Source organism: Chelmon rostratus, chromosome 16, assembly GCF_017976325.1.
Source record: "Chelmon rostratus isolate fCheRos1 chromosome 16, fCheRos1.pri, whole genome shotgun sequence".
Taxonomy (NCBI): Eukaryota; Metazoa; Chordata; class Actinopteri; order Chaetodontiformes; family Chaetodontidae; genus Chelmon; species Chelmon rostratus.
This window is the reverse complement of record NC_055673.1, coordinates 18,340,337-18,355,670: the sequence shown is the minus strand read 5'-3', so window position 1 is coordinate 18,355,670 and position 15,334 is coordinate 18,340,337. Positions and strand designations below refer to the sequence as shown.

The 15,334-nt window shown below is 44.6% G+C and overlaps 1 protein-coding gene across 3 annotated transcripts in view; it reads right to left on the bottom strand.

Moving 5' to 3' along the window:
- Positions 1-286: 286 nt before the first annotated feature.
- Positions 287-15,334, bottom strand: part of trit1 (tRNA isopentenyltransferase 1) — a 30,872-nt gene continuing 15,824 nt past the window's right edge. Inside the window, exons 6-12 of one of the 3 annotated variants that reach the window (XM_041955617.1) lie at positions 14,823-14,965; positions 14,536-14,647; positions 10,708-10,820; positions 10,479-10,556; positions 2,495-2,604; positions 1,454-1,571; positions 287-1,171 (exon numbers count right to left, since the gene is read on the bottom strand). In XM_041955617.1, the coding sequence (XP_041811551.1) occupies positions 945-1,171; positions 1,454-1,571; positions 2,495-2,604; positions 10,479-10,556; positions 10,708-10,820; positions 14,536-14,647; positions 14,823-14,965 (901 nt within the window). In that variant the 3' untranslated portion in view covers positions 287-944. The remainder of the gene's footprint in view (positions 1,172-1,453; positions 1,572-2,494; positions 2,605-10,478; positions 10,557-10,707; positions 10,821-14,535; positions 14,648-14,822; positions 14,966-15,334) is intronic. The other 2 variants (XM_041955618.1, XM_041955616.1) reach the window with 2 other exon arrangements.

Below are 15,334 nucleotides of genomic sequence, written 5' to 3'. Positions count from 1 at the left end.
AAAAGGCCTTTGGAGGGATGCCAGGTATTGTGTAAGTGGTTTTACAGCAGGCAGGCACACCTTGGTTTAAAAGGGGTACGACACGCCGCTGGATAAACAAAGACCTGCAATCACGGCTGTGAAAACACACTCTCTCCTCCGCACAGCCTGAGCCGGTGGTTTACACCGCTGTCAGAGCAGAAATGAGCTCAGCTCGGCAGCACTGAAAGACAACAGCACGAACCAGGTGATTCGCCATTATCAAACAAAGAGCTAGAAACATGTATTTAATGGCAGTGAAACGAGGCGGCAGCGGCCAAACAGTGAATACTTTGTGCCTCTCAAACCTCCTTTTTCGCTTCAGTGACACAGGACACATCACCCTCCACTGGCTGAGAATCTCTAAAATCCTTTAGTTTATTGAACATTTTTAAGAAGAATTGATTTAAATTAAAAGTGCACGGTGGTTAAGATAAAAATAACAAAGAAACTTAAATCCTCAAATGCTAACAGTATGTAGCAACAGTATGAAAGATAGTCACTTCATTTAAGGCACATTCTGCAAAAACAGAAACAGACCTTTGTCTACAATTTGAAGTAGATTTTCAGGCCACTGCCAAAAAAGAGTCCTCAAAGAATGCATTTATTTGGCTGCACACACTATGAACACCTAATCTATCCTTTCAGTCTGCAATGAATAGTCTTGACCCTCAAAATACTGAATCTACTACAAACATCCCCTCAAGGATCCATACTTGATGCCCATGAACAATACGTTTTTTTGTGATCCACATTCAGCAAGGATCTGTGTTACTTCTTCCTCTGTCAAAGAGAAAATATAGCTTAGTTACATGGGAAGTAAGAAAGTAGTCCTATAAGGAAAGTAAGGAAACATCCAGCTGTGTGTGCAGAACAGTGGTGGAAACCTGAATGAAGATGAGTGTAGTCCAGAGTCAGCGCGACTCTTAAAATGTCACAGGGACTTCCTTGCGTGTTGTCCTTATATCTCCGGAGGAGTCCTGAGGGGTCTCACTGCAGCCCGGGGCAACGGTGGCACAAGAGTCCTGTGAGAGACTCTCCGTCTCTGCAGCAGAGGCAGGAGGTGCGGCGGGAACCTGGGATTGGTCACAGGCCGGATCAGGCTTCCTCCTCTTCCTCACATGATAGTGATGCTTTTTGGACTTCAGGTGAGCTGCGTGGAAAGAAAATAAAGAGGAAACTGCTGGATATATCTGGCACGAGAAAACACAGTTTCATCTCAGTAAAACTTGTGGATCAAGACACAAAATCTGGAATCTTGGAATCTTACAACATTGAGATTGTTTGGTTGGAAACTGAAGTGGGTGTAAATACTGACAGAAATCTGAGGGACTTCAGCGTATATACATTCTGATGGCTGAACACAAACAGGACTGAATGGCACGTGATTTTGTGTGATGTTGTCACATGGCACGATGTGGGTCCACAGCCTCACCTGTCCACTCCAGGTCACCGATGATCACTTTGTCACACATATCACACAAATGGTGGCTCCGTTTGTTTCTCTGCTCCGCCCCCTGCACTCTGATTGGTGCAATAGTTGGCTCCTCACCCTGATTGATTGAGCAAAACAGCTTTTAGGAGTTTTTTAATTACATTCAATGCTTCTCAACAAAATTACATGGTGTGTATCCCTGAGGTCTGCAAACAAGTTGAAGGCATATTAATATACTGTTGTTTACATCCATGTCTCTATCCCGTCTTCTTCATCACTGCCTGTGTTGGTGCATTGCTGTGTTTGCTGGCACATTAGTGCCACAAATTGTTATCTTCAAAACAGTGTAAAACCTGCAGTAAGATGTAAAAACCCTGCTATTACAAGTGGTCCAAAACTACACAGGGTTCCTTTAATAGTGTGTTTATGGAATACTGGAATTTACGATTTAGTATTATGCACGGAGCAGACTATAACAGCAAACTGAAGCAAAGCTGGAGTCAGGTGTGAAAGCAAGGGAGGGAGGAAATGATGGAAAAAATGAGAGGAAAAAGACAAGGGAGAAAAGGATGTTGAAAGGAAAAGGAACAAAAGAATATAAAAGCTGGATATAAAAGCTGGAAGAGTTGGATAAGGTGGTATGGAAATGGAGGAAAAAATAAGGAAATCAAGGAAAGGAAGAAATGTAAAGTATAGACAAAATAAAAAGTTACAGTAGGAGATAAAAGGATGCAGTGGGAGGGGGGGGGGGGGGGGGGGGGGGGGCTGCAAGTAATCAAGCTAAGAAGGCAGGAAACAAATTGGGATGTAGGAAGATGGAGAAATGAAGGTAAAAGAAAAGTAAAGTGATGGAAAAGGGATGAAAAGAAAGGAAAATGAAATTAATGGAGGAAATAACAGAGTAAGCAGTGGAAAGAGGTAAAGAGAAAACGGGCTGAGGAACAAAGGGGAGTAAAGGAGGGAGCAGGCGTATCGTTTTATCCCAGCAGCAGATGAGCGCTGCTGACAGGCGGCCGCTGGTTTACACGACTGAAGCCCCACCTTGCTGAGACTGTCGAGTATCTGCAGTGCAGGGTTCAGCACCGTCTCCTCCCACCTTGACACGTCCGTTACATCCAGGCCGTACACCACCGGCACGGCGTCTCCAGGTCCTACACACACACACGTCAAACACACACACACAGGTAACGCACATTATGCATTTTACAAGGCCGACACCGCCTGGCAATAAAAGGAATAAAGGTTTTTTCAAAGCCACAATTTTGATTCAGTGTTTCCACAATTTATTTTCATTGGTCGTTTAAAACAACTGCACCATTAATCAAGAGGTTGATTTGGATATACATGTTTGATTCTTCATGTGGGGGGGGGGGTATATGGACTTGCTAATTATGTCGCTGATCATTTGACATCTAATAAGAAGAAACAAACGGTGACATTATGTCAGAAAGGATGAGGCGGACTTCAGAATGAATCCTGTGCGAGCTGGGAAATTTGCAGTAGCAGTGATGTGGCGGAGCCGCACCCTGAAGCTCTGTCAACCTGCTGACTCACACTGGCTCGATAATGTCTCTCCCTCCTTCCTCCCACCCTTCTCTCTCTCTTGTGCACCATCTCTCCCTTTCTCTCTCTTCCTCGCCATCAGTCTCGCTTCAGCTTTCACTCACTCTCTCTCATTCGCTCTCTCTCCCTCCTTCTAACTGTTCCACCCCCGTGTTTCTATTTTGCATCAGTCAGCAGTCTGCAGGCCAGGCCTCAGCACTAAACAGCAGCACCAGGCCCTGCCCTGCCTGTCTGTCTGTCTGTCTGTCTGTGTGTGTCTGTCCATCTGCCCGCCTGCATCACCCTGCCCTGCATTGATTGAAGACACACAGATGCACAGGAAATGAAGGTGTGTGCAACATGTAGAGAACTCAAATTTTCTGCATAAATAATACATTTAAGTTAAGAATTCTACACAGATTTGAGTTGACCTGGATTCATACTTTTGCATTGAGAGGTTTTGCTACAGTACACCTACAGCAGCTACGTGTGAATGATCCCAAGCTACGCCATACCTCCAGCTGTTTAGTGTTGAGGTGGTGATTTGAACGGCTGAAATACAACTCAGAATTATAAATCAAAACCTACGTCACAGGTATCTACATCTGGCCTCCTCTTAACCCCTCAAGTCAAGCATAAATCAGCTTTTTAGAGCCTCCAGCCATGCTAGCAGCTCTCTGAGGCAGTATTTCTGCACAGCGGTGCTTTGAGCTCAATGCTAAGTCAGCATGCTAACATGCTCATGCACACACCATGTATAATGTTCACCATGTCTGCCACCTTATGTTAGCATTTTTGCATGATAGCATTTGATAGCAATAAAAATAGAGAAGGGATTTCATCATGGGAAATTACAATGTTGGCCTGATGATGGCGCTAGAGTGATTGAAGGATTAATCCTCTGGGAACCAGAACATCTGAACAAAATATCATGGCAATCCACCCAAAAGTTGTTGATATATTTCAGTCATCCATAGAGCCACGGCTAAACTTTCATAAAAGGCACAAAGCTGGTCAGGTGCATTTTTTCATAACCAATGGGTGAAGCATACACACACGCACACACACACTCATGTACAGGAATCCCATTAACCTGTAAGGTGCAGTTAGCCAACTCAATTATGGCTTAATCCTCTCCACATACAGACTGAACTGTGGAGCCGCGGGCAGCAGACACCCTATAGACTGAAGTCACTGACTCCGCTGGGAATTGTCTGGGACTCCATTATTACAGAGGAAAACAGAGCGCTAACTGTATAACTGGTCATCTGTACAACAAACTGCACCGACTCTGTCAGCGGAATGAGTGTGTGTGGGAACAATGAGAGTCTTCACACAGCCCCGCCTGGAAGCTATAAACTTTCATTTTGGCCCAGTTCTTGGCACAAGCCACATTTCAACTCCTCCGGGTCTAAATTTGCATTGGCTTAATGTCCCGTCGGCCGCTAAAACATGCGATGTATTTCATTCACTTCCTGTCGAGGCCAACTTTGCTTAATTGAATGGCTGACCAAGGGCGTAAAAGCAAGGTAAACACAAAGATCCTTAATGGCACCGTCTGAACACTCCCGCACCTGCATCGCTTGCCTTCCCAGCGGGTGTTTCCTGTTTTATCGGCGCACACTGCTAATCCCAACACTCCGTCCGGCATGTGTGTTTATACACCAGACAGCAGGTCAATTTGTTAGTGTGTTTTTCTAAAAACATCACTGACTGTTAATCAAAGCCTCAGGTTTCACTGGCGTGGTTACTGTGTGTGAGAGGGGACGTCTTTTGTGTTCGGGGCACAATAGCAGGCAGGTGGTGGCGGCAAGCGTCACCTGGAATACCTATACCAGATGCAGAGTTGGAGCTCTCCAGCCCCACCTCGCCAGCCGCCCTCCTGCTGCGGCTAGCTCTCTCCTTATTTTGTTCTTTTATCTCTCTCAACACCAACCCCCCCTCCAACACTTCCCTTTTGCCACCACCAACCTCTCGCTGGGCAGAGAGGAGTGGTGTTAAATGAAGGGGAGATGGTGTGTGGTGGGTTGCCAGATGCTGGACGGAACCCCCCCCCCGCCCTTCCAGCATTCTTGTTTGGGATCTGGTGAAATTTAACTCTGTTAATCCACTCTGCAGTGAATGAGGGTTGATAAGAAATAAAGGGACAAAGAGCAGGGTGGTCGACACACACACACACACGCACACACACACACACACACTGTGAGCATTGCTTTTCAAGCACACAGGGGAGCCTTGCCAACAAGAAAGAGCATCTCCTGTCGCCGGGCAGCTGCTTGCCAGTGTTGAGTGTGTGTGTGTGTGTGTGTGCTGAAACAGTAGTCCACCTGTTGCAGCAAACGGGCCAAGAATCATTTGCTGCATTATCCTTGTGTTTGCTGAGTGAGTATATGCGCCTGTGTGTGCTTTGCTATAAAAACTCGACTACTCGGCCCAGCTGTGCTTCTTTGGCTGTCGTCCACACTGGAACACGACAGCTGCCTCTATTCAGCCTCCTTCCTCTTTCCTATAGTTCCTCTTCCACTTTTTGTCTCCCTTCCCTCCTTCTGTTGTTCATGTATGACATGTCAGCAGCAGGTTAAGTACAGGGCAAGGATATTTCAGCAGATTCTGCCATATTGTTGTCGACTCTGATTATGTTAGTGGGCCACGACACAAATCTAGTTCCCCCCTCCATTATGTTAAGTTTCTTCTCCTTCACTCTAGCTCTACTGAAGCTGCTATAATCAATATTTCATCGACGGTGGATCGCATGACTGCTGGATGTGAAAGTTGCTTGTAGTAAATGAAGACAATGGTGACCCAACTCAAGCTCACTGTTTTGGTTTCACGTCCCGCAGCCTAACTGTTGTGGCTCAGTCTCAACGCTCTCATTGTGTTTGCTTCAGATGCAGCAGGCAGCGGCTTTTAGACAAAAAGCTCTAAAAATGAGACATGTTTTATATATCCAGCTCCAAAAGGCAGACAGGCAAAGTTAGTGACTACACGGTGGAGCATTTAGCAGTTAAGGAGCCAGATCTTTGTCTCAGGGGTTGGTGGAGACCAAAAACAAAGCTACAAGGAGAGTGAATATTGGACTTCTATTCATCAGGTGGACACAATCAGGACTCCAAATGAACGCGAATGTTGCTCCTTATCTGCTGGATGTGCTCATAAGTAATTTGTTAACAAGTTCCGGATTTTGATTCTAAAGATGATTAAATGTCAATGTTATGCTCACAGCCTTTTTCTGCGCTCCCGAGAGGCCAAAGAAAAAAAAAAAAAAATTTATTAAAAATTAATTGTATTCATTAAAATTTTGTGCATGTTTTAAGCAAAAGAATATGTTCAAGAATATGCAGCAAGACTGTATGATCTAATGGAGAAACAGTAACTCTGATACATTATGTATGCTTTTGTTCTAAGACTGCCAATTGTGTTTTTTAATGAATGACTTTGTCTCTTCTTATTGCCGCCTGTGATGTTTATATGAGCCACTGTGGTGATAGAGAGTGGGGTGATATGCAGCGAGGGCCCCCCTCTGGACTCGAACCAAGGACGTTGGCAGTAACATACCCCTGCGATACCTCTGCTATTTATATTCTTTATCTATGGGGGTTTCTCTTGGGAGTGGCAGCCTTTCTTCCCTCTCTTGATAAACCAGCTTTTCCCATCACAGCCTGCCAAAAGCTTTTTCCATTTAATTTTGGATTTTTATTTTTTCAATCTCCTGCTTTTCCACTGGTGCATGGATGGGAACATACCTGCTATTGAATCTCCTTTTAACCCTCATGTGTCATTGTCATCCAGATGTCCCTTGCCTACCTCCACCTAGTGAAGGTGACAGAGAGGCCTTTGTGGTGACAACAGCCCTGACTCCACCCCACAGGCTCCGCGGGAGGAGGTCGCATTTGTGTGCGCGCGTACATGAAAGCGTTGCACTTGCTCGAGGACAAGGGTGTAAACTCGCCCCACACCTGTTGCCCCAGCTGGATCAAATTACACCCACTCTCCATCCACCCAGCTGCCCATGTGTCGCTCCTGCCTCTCTCTGTCTCTGTCCATCCATCCTTCACTCACTCTCTCTTTCTCTCTCTCTCATGGGAGTAAAAGATAGCTACACCCCTGTTACTTAACACTCACAGGGCCTCAGTCAAACTACACCTGCATATCCTGGTTACAGGGAGAGCGTGTGTGCATGTCTTTGAGGAATTAAAAAAAAATAAACAAACTCCGAGGGCACTGGCACCCTCCGCATAATGTGGTACTTATTAAAAATTAATATAACCTCAAATTACCATTTTCTTTATGGGTGATTAAATCCTCTAATTAAACATTCCCCTATAACCACACGGACACACGCACACACACATCCTTTAAGTGTACACCCACATACAGACGCACTTAAAGGCAAGAGAAATTAAGCTTGATTTAATTTGAGCCGGCTGACCTGGCATTTAAATTCCCACAGCAACTAAAGTTGAGTGCATCAAGAAAGTATTTAAGACACTGAACACCCACCTGCTCCCTCACCGACAAGTCGCCGCTAAAAACTGTGAACTGTAAAACTGGGTTAAACTTGTGCCTTCGAGGCTGGAGATTCTGCGGATATTCCTGAATATTTACATGTACGGTCAGCATTCAGGTCATTTTCCAGCTTCTCTCATCCACTTCATTGTCTGACTGAGGCGTTCTGTCATTTCCAGTTTGTCTTTCCCTTTGACCCACTAGTGTCTGTGTGCTTGGGTTGGTCCGCGTAGCCCCCGGTGACCCTGTTGCCCGAGCTTGTGTGGTCAGGGCAAATTCCCGGCAGCTCTGTAATGCTTCAAGAGATTAGCCTGCTCAGCTGAGGCCTGCCGGCATCTGTGTGTGTGTGTGTGTGTGTGTGTGTGTGTGTGTGTGTGTGTGTTTGTGGGGCTCAGACGAAACAGAAAAGAGGTCAACAGTCACAGCAAGGGAGCGAGGAGAACAGAGACGATGCTAACATATAGGTGGGAAGAGCAAAACCGTGGGTTGGGACAGTCCCAGCCAGGGCAAAATACCTGAAGGCTCTGACACAAAACATCTGACATAGTGTAGATATCAACATGAGGGATGATGATCCTCGGTTTGTGTGTGAGCATAAACAAGACCTTTTACAGGAAAATTACGGCATTTAACATAACCTTTAGCTCACCCGCTCAGATGTAGACATTTGGGAAACATGGACTCCAGCAAGAATAATGTCTGCCGGGGCAAAGGAGCCAAGCCTCCCGCTGCTTTCCAAAAACTCACTGCAGTAGCTACGCACATTTCCAGGGGACTCATTTCGAAGTTTATTTTCAGTCAGACTCAAGACAAGCGTTTAAGATGGTTTATATTACTTTCAAGCGTTTTTGAAAGCTGTGAGGAGCTCATGCTTCTTGCCCAGATCAACGTTATTAATGCTGGAGTCTGCATTGCCGAAGAAAATGAACCTGACTCACAATTTGCTGCAACAAAATTCCTTGTAGACCTGATAAAATGAAAGCCATATGTATGCTGTTTAGTGGGCAGGTGTCATGACAAAGGATAAAAGAATTGTTGCCGTGATAACTTTGCAGAGCAGTAAAACCCTCCATCATAACACTCAAATCACTGCGCAGTGTTTTGGCAGCTGAAATGCCTTCAAACCCACAGATCTATTAATGAAACTGAACTGGACGGTATTTCATTGTCTCACTGGTGCCTGAAGCAACACGTTACAAACGCCTCACTTTAAAATCCCACTAAAAGGTTGACAAATATCTGCATTTCCCTTTGAGAGCTGAAGAGTTTTGCAGATTCTGCAAACAGGCTTCATGTGACAGAAAGTTTCAGACTTTTAACACATCTCATCTGTCGCCGCCAGTACTGCAGGTCCCGAACAGTCAATCATCTTCAAAACTTTAAAAACACAAATTTAAATTGAACATAGAAAATAGTTCCCTGGAAATTCCTGTAGCTACTGCAGTGAACTGTATAGCAGAGGCCAGCAGCTACAGGTATTCCAGGGTATTATTTTCTATGTTAAAAGTATTTGAGATGATTTCTGTTCAACTGAAAACTTGTAAAGATGTATGAGGCTCTCGATCCTTGTCCTGATTGTTCTTAACAAAGAACAGATTTCCCAAATCTCTACAGCCGAGGGGTTAAATAAAATGCCTGATCATGGCCAATGGTCATAAAAATGGACATACTGCAATTCTTAAAACAAGATGCAGCTTAAAAACCTTAAAGACTGTAAACACAACTGGACTGACACGGACACTTTCGCAGTGATTTCTGAGGAGTGCCTGCATGTACCATATCATGACATATCATAACCAAAACCCAGTTCACTCTTTCAAGAGAGCTGATTTTATCCGCTGCCATCTGTACTGTCAGGCCTGATGCTGCAGACAACTGGCCTGAGTCTAAGCAGGGTCTTCAGGGGAGGTTACATGGACCGTCCCAGCACACACACACACAGACAAATGCATGCACACGCAACAGCACAGACAACTTCAGACAGATTACCGCATATATAAAAGCGCAGGAGCACAGATACACACACACATGTGATGAAGACCATATGGTGTGTGCAGCGGGTAGGCGGGAATTCAGAAAGAGGGGTATTGAGGTTTAGGACCTGGCATGGCCTAAGCCACTTGGGCCTAACAGGATTAGGAGGCTGGGTTACTACAGGGCATACTGCTGGTGGGACACACAGGCCAGGTTTCTATTTGGGACAGAGAAACACACTCAGTCTTTACATAAGTATTAAAACATGCAGGAATCAGCACCTGCCAAACACTGGCTGATTCTGGCCGTGGTGAGTACGCTCAAAGGTCTTAGCTGCAGGTGTATGCTGGGGATGGCCCCTCTAGCACGTCACAGCAGCTCACGCACGCTGCATAACATCAAATCCAATTCTGTGCCAGTGAATAAATGAATCACCAGCATGCCATTTTAAACATAGACGTAGACTGTTAAAGGAACCGTTTTTATTCGCTTCATAGAGTTCGATGAAAAGGTTGACACCACTCTCATAAATGTCCTAAACATGCTGCTAAATGTGAAGCTACAGCCAGGAGAGGGTCACCTCAGCTTCAACTAAAAAAAAGCTCTAATAAATTAGGTGTGATGAGTAACTACAAATAAAATATTTTCAAATCACCTGCAAAATTGTGCTGATTTCTTATTTCATGGCAAGCAAAAAAAAAAAAAAAAATCAATGCACGCAATGATTGGTAGTAAAGTGACATCACCTCAATCCTGCTGTGCTCACAGACTGATGAACACTCACACCCACACACACCCACACACACACTACAGCCTGTACCCTGGAACACAATACGGAGCCTGAGAGGCTTATTGTGTGTCTAATGGACTTCATGAATCTCATCTAGTTAAAGAGAGTGCTGATTGCTAAGGAACTGGACTGTGGAGGACAAACACACACACACAAACACACACATACACGTGCACAAAGACGTTCTGCACGAGGTGGGTGAAGGGTACTCACGTTTAAGAAAGCGGTTGCGAACCCATTTATTCTGTTTTCGGGCGTAGCGCCTTGTAGCGATCTTCAAAGCCTCTATACCTGCAGAGTTAAAAGGAGGCTGTTAGACTGCAGATGAAGGGGAGGCGGGAGAGAACTCTGTCAGTTGATTCTTCTGGTTAATAAATCAACCAGTCCACCAACCGGCGAATCAAAATCCATCTCTGTGACTTTGATCAGGTATTTCTCTGACCTTTGTCTCGTAGTGTGTCTTTATCCTGCTGCACGCTGCTTTCAGGGGCAGTCAGGTATTCATGAAACTCCTTAAAACCGATTGACTGGAAAATCCCATGTTGATAGTCCTGACTGGGGAGGAGAGGAGAGGAGAGGAGAGGAGAGGAGAGGAGAGGAGAGGAGAGGAGAGGAGAGGAGAAAATGAAACATTATCTATCAATAAAAAAAAAAAGTTTCCATCTCCAACTTGACATTTCCAGACACCCGGTGGTGACTTATTTCACCTTCTCCTCCTCTATCTCTCCTTCCCCCTCTGAACAAAGAATATCAGTCTGAGCAGATGGGAGGCCCTTCGGGGTACAAAGTGACAGAATGACATTAAAAAAAACTGAATGGCACAGGCAGAGGGACCCACGGGTGCCGAGACTCGGTAGCCAGACCGGAGTGACATCAGGTTGGGGCAGAAGCCCACTGGTTACCTCGTCAGACAGTAGAGATGCAACATTTCCATCAATGTCAGACCATATCACCCCAATTTGAGCATTGCTGCCTGTTCCAGCCCAAGCTGTACCTTTTCAGACTTTCGCAACAGCTCCACATTTGGCATGCGTGTTCAGTTCAATGACCTGTACCTTTTCTGCATCTGGAATGATTGCAAAAATAGTAGAGGTCACCCAAGATGGCATTTTCTTTATTTCTACTGCTACAGGAAAATGCCTCTTCAACATAAGAGATGACTTAATGGATGAAAAATCAAGTCTTTGATGGAATAAAGTGGTGTCGAGAAAAACAGGACATGTAGTGGACAATACTGTGTACGCATGAATATCTTGGATGTAGTACAAACTACCCTCTGTGTCTGTTAATCACAAAATATCTGTATTAATAATGTACACCTGAAGTGGTCTGGACTTACCAAAAGCTGATAGAAATCTCTTAGACTGCTTTATTTTCTGTGCTCACTTGCTTTCGACTGTCATGTTTAAGTTTAGCTGCCATCAACATATAAGAACTGATAAAATTTTACCCACGCACCTATATTTAGTCAAATAATAAAACAGGATGTGTTTTTGAAGCTGTGTAACTGTTGATGGTCCAGGTGGGAAATAAAAGTGGAAACAAAACAGGAGGGTTCCCACAGTGGGAAAATATAATGATTTGTCTTTAGCAAAGGGAGTGTGTGTTTGAGAGGAGAACCTGATTAAGTGTCTCAATAATTTTTCATGAAAATCTGAAATCTGTCTCACAAAACCTGGATAATGTATATGTTCAGAGCGCATTTTCTGGTCATATCCAAATACTGCACTTATTTTCTTTACATCCCCAATAAATACTAAAAGTAGTTGCAGCCCAGCCATATTCTGATAATGTTCAGACCATCACACTGAACATGTAAACTGGAATCTGTATTTTTTAATAAAACTTGCCTTTGAAGTGACATCGATACCGATTACAGATTATATTTACTGATTTATAGACTTGTTTTTAATCTATTCTTTTGTTTTTATCTTCTTGGTACTTTTTTTTTTTTACCAATAATTCACTGCTCTTGCTATCAATCTTATCTCTTTGTAGAAAACTTCAATTCTTTTGTAACAGCCTGTCGAATAAACATTCTAATAAAAATAATGACTATTTTTGGTCCATAACTTACACTTGTAACTGAAACAAGAAGGGGAAATAACAAAAATAAATCTGGCTAGACGGGCAGAGACAGAAATTTGAGAATAGCGACAGAGCACAGGAAATGTAGAGTCAATGGAGGGAGAAAAAAGAAAGACAGAGGAAGAGAGGGAGGGAGGGAGGGAGGGAGAGATTTGACCTTGATGTCTGGCCACAGCAGCCAGCCGGAGATAGAGACATGAGGGTAAAGGAGACAGACGGACAGAGGAGGGGAGAGTAAAGTGCTTGGGTGATCAGATTGCTGAGAGGGCAATAGTGGCAGAGATGGAAGGAGAGAGAGAGAGAGAGAGAGAGAAGGGGGATGAGGAGAGACGAAGAGGAGGAGGCTGGCTGATGAGGTGGGATGGGGTGATGAAGGAAAGGAGGGACGAAAGAGGGGAATTGGCAGCTTCGCGGGCACAGTTCCACCAATGCATCAACTCCCCGCAGCCACACCCCGTCACACACATACAATATCAATATCTGCTGCCAACAGAGACCCACAGCAGTGTTCACATACTGTATCTGTTTCAGCTATTAGTGAAGCCCACATGCCTGCTTACACGAACATAAACAATTCTCATTCAATCAGGGGAAAAAAATTACTGCAAATTTGGTCCTGCGCTTCTAATTATTAGCAAGAAAAAGGTACATTTTATGCTTTATGGTAACGCAGAGACGCCACTCACAGAGCAGGAAACAGTGCGTGCATACCACTGACAGAGTGACATAGCTCCAGTGTGCTACTGGTCATGTGGTTATTGTCAACAAAATGTCAAGGACAGCTTGATAATTCTGAGGAGTACAAGGAGAGAATCTTGACCATTTCAATGTTATCTGTAAATACCGTATTTAACAGACAACACAGCGCTGTGAGTAATTTGTTCCAGGGCCACCAGAATGTCCATTCAATAAAATTCCTGAGGCCCTGAGGTAATAAGTATCGCCAGACTCCCCTGGTAGAGCTATGTCTACAGAGGGGGCTTATCTCTGCAATTATTAATAATCACTGGACATCCTAAAGAAATATCAGTCCCATCTGAACTAAACTCGCAACAGTGTGGGCTGTATCTAAATTGGTCTCCAGGCCTTTGGGAAACGACAGCATACAGAACAGAGTGACCTGTCAGACTGGGAAGGAGAAATAAATAACTGGATAGCAGCTTGACCGAGTTCACTCCACTCCTATTGCCCTGGTTGCATGGAAGAGTTGACTGAAGTCTGGATCCAGACTGAATGTCTGGATCATTAATTTAGACAATGAGATGTCGACATTGTTGCACAGACACTGAACCTCCAGACTCCCTCGTAATGTTCAAAAGCAATGACCACAGGGCTGAAGCCAAGTATGACATATGTTTGTTGGCCCACATGCCAGATTCATCATCCCACGCTGTATCTTCTAGATAGATTTTGGTTGATTTGCAAAGAAAAAGGATGGCTTTGTGAGGGGACATTCCCCAGGGACTCATACCAGTGCCATAGATGCCCCAGGAGTAATGCCCCTTCTACCACACAGCCAGTTTGGGATGGACATCAAGATTCATTAACAGCTAACCTGCTCGCTAACAATTCATGTTATGAAGCAAGCACTGGAGGGAACTGGAAACCTTTTATTACTTGGTAATTGAGCCTAGTCTGTGTAGGGCATTCAGAAATATTCAATTTACAGTTATGTGGATAGGTGCCCATCCTGCGTTAAAATCCAAAAAAGGACGCAAAAAACTCATTATCAACTAGATAAGAGGACCGACCAACAGAGACCAACCAAAATCTTAGTCACCACCTCAAAAACTGACTTCTGTTAGTTTTGGTTTGATTAGTGGTTTACGGTCCAAGAGCGTGTGTTTGTGTTGTTTACTGACGGTGGCTGATCAGGCTAATTGTCACGTAACTGCACTCAGTTTCTAACAGCAGCATGCAGTGAATGGTTGTGTGTGCTCCTTTTGGCCACGATGCCCCGATAAATTTATATTCATCACTTTAACAAAATATCTCCAGCATCAAGCCGGAGCACCTGACACGATCCTTCTGATTACAAGAACAGAACAACTGAACAAGTCCCTAAAATCCCAGTGGCTTCAGCCTCACGCACAATAATCCAGACAGGATCTGAAGCAACGACGACACTAAAAGATGATTAATTCAGGATGAGCGGGATCACGTTGTGCTGCTGATTCGCTACCTGTCATCCCGGACTCTCTGCTGATTGTAGCGGACATGGAAGTCTCTGAGCTCCTCTATCAGTCCAGCAGACAGCATCTCATCTACGCGGGCATCCAAACGCCTGTCGAGAGCTGGGGGTGAGCAGAGAGGGGGCAATATAACAAGCGTAGCAGCGAAATAAGACGGACGCATATGAACAGTCATTTCATGCTGCACTGAAGCTCCCACATCAACATGCCTATTTCTGTTGTTTTGATAAGCAGCAATAACAGCGAAATGAAAATCCATATAATCCTCCCTCCTTACCGTCCATGTCAGCGTGCAGCCAGAAGATGCAGGGGTCTGGGTATCTCAGCGGCCCCCCCAGCCCATCGCCTCCCTCCTGCCCCCTCTGCTCCTCCAGCCAGCAGCTATGGGGGACGCCTGTCTCCTCGTGGATTTGAAGACTCCTGTAGATGATCAACATACAAGCAGACGTGTGGTTTTACCCACTTCCACTGGGACAACCGAGCAGATTTTTGTCATGTTTGATACCAAATCCTGTGAGGTTACATCCCTGTGTGTTAGCATTCGGAGGGTAAACTGAGATCAGCAGAGTCGACCATCCACTCATCTGTTAAATCAATGTAAATGAAAATCTCTAAACCCCTGTTCTAAGAAACAAATTGGGTTTGAGTTTGAGTGTAGTCTAAATGATTACCACACCGGCAACAGTAAATTGAACAACATGATACAAAACTGTTGCATGAAATCCCTCTTTTCCTCACAGTTAACATTCAGCCGGGGGTTAAACAGACTTTAAGATTCAATCCAGCCCA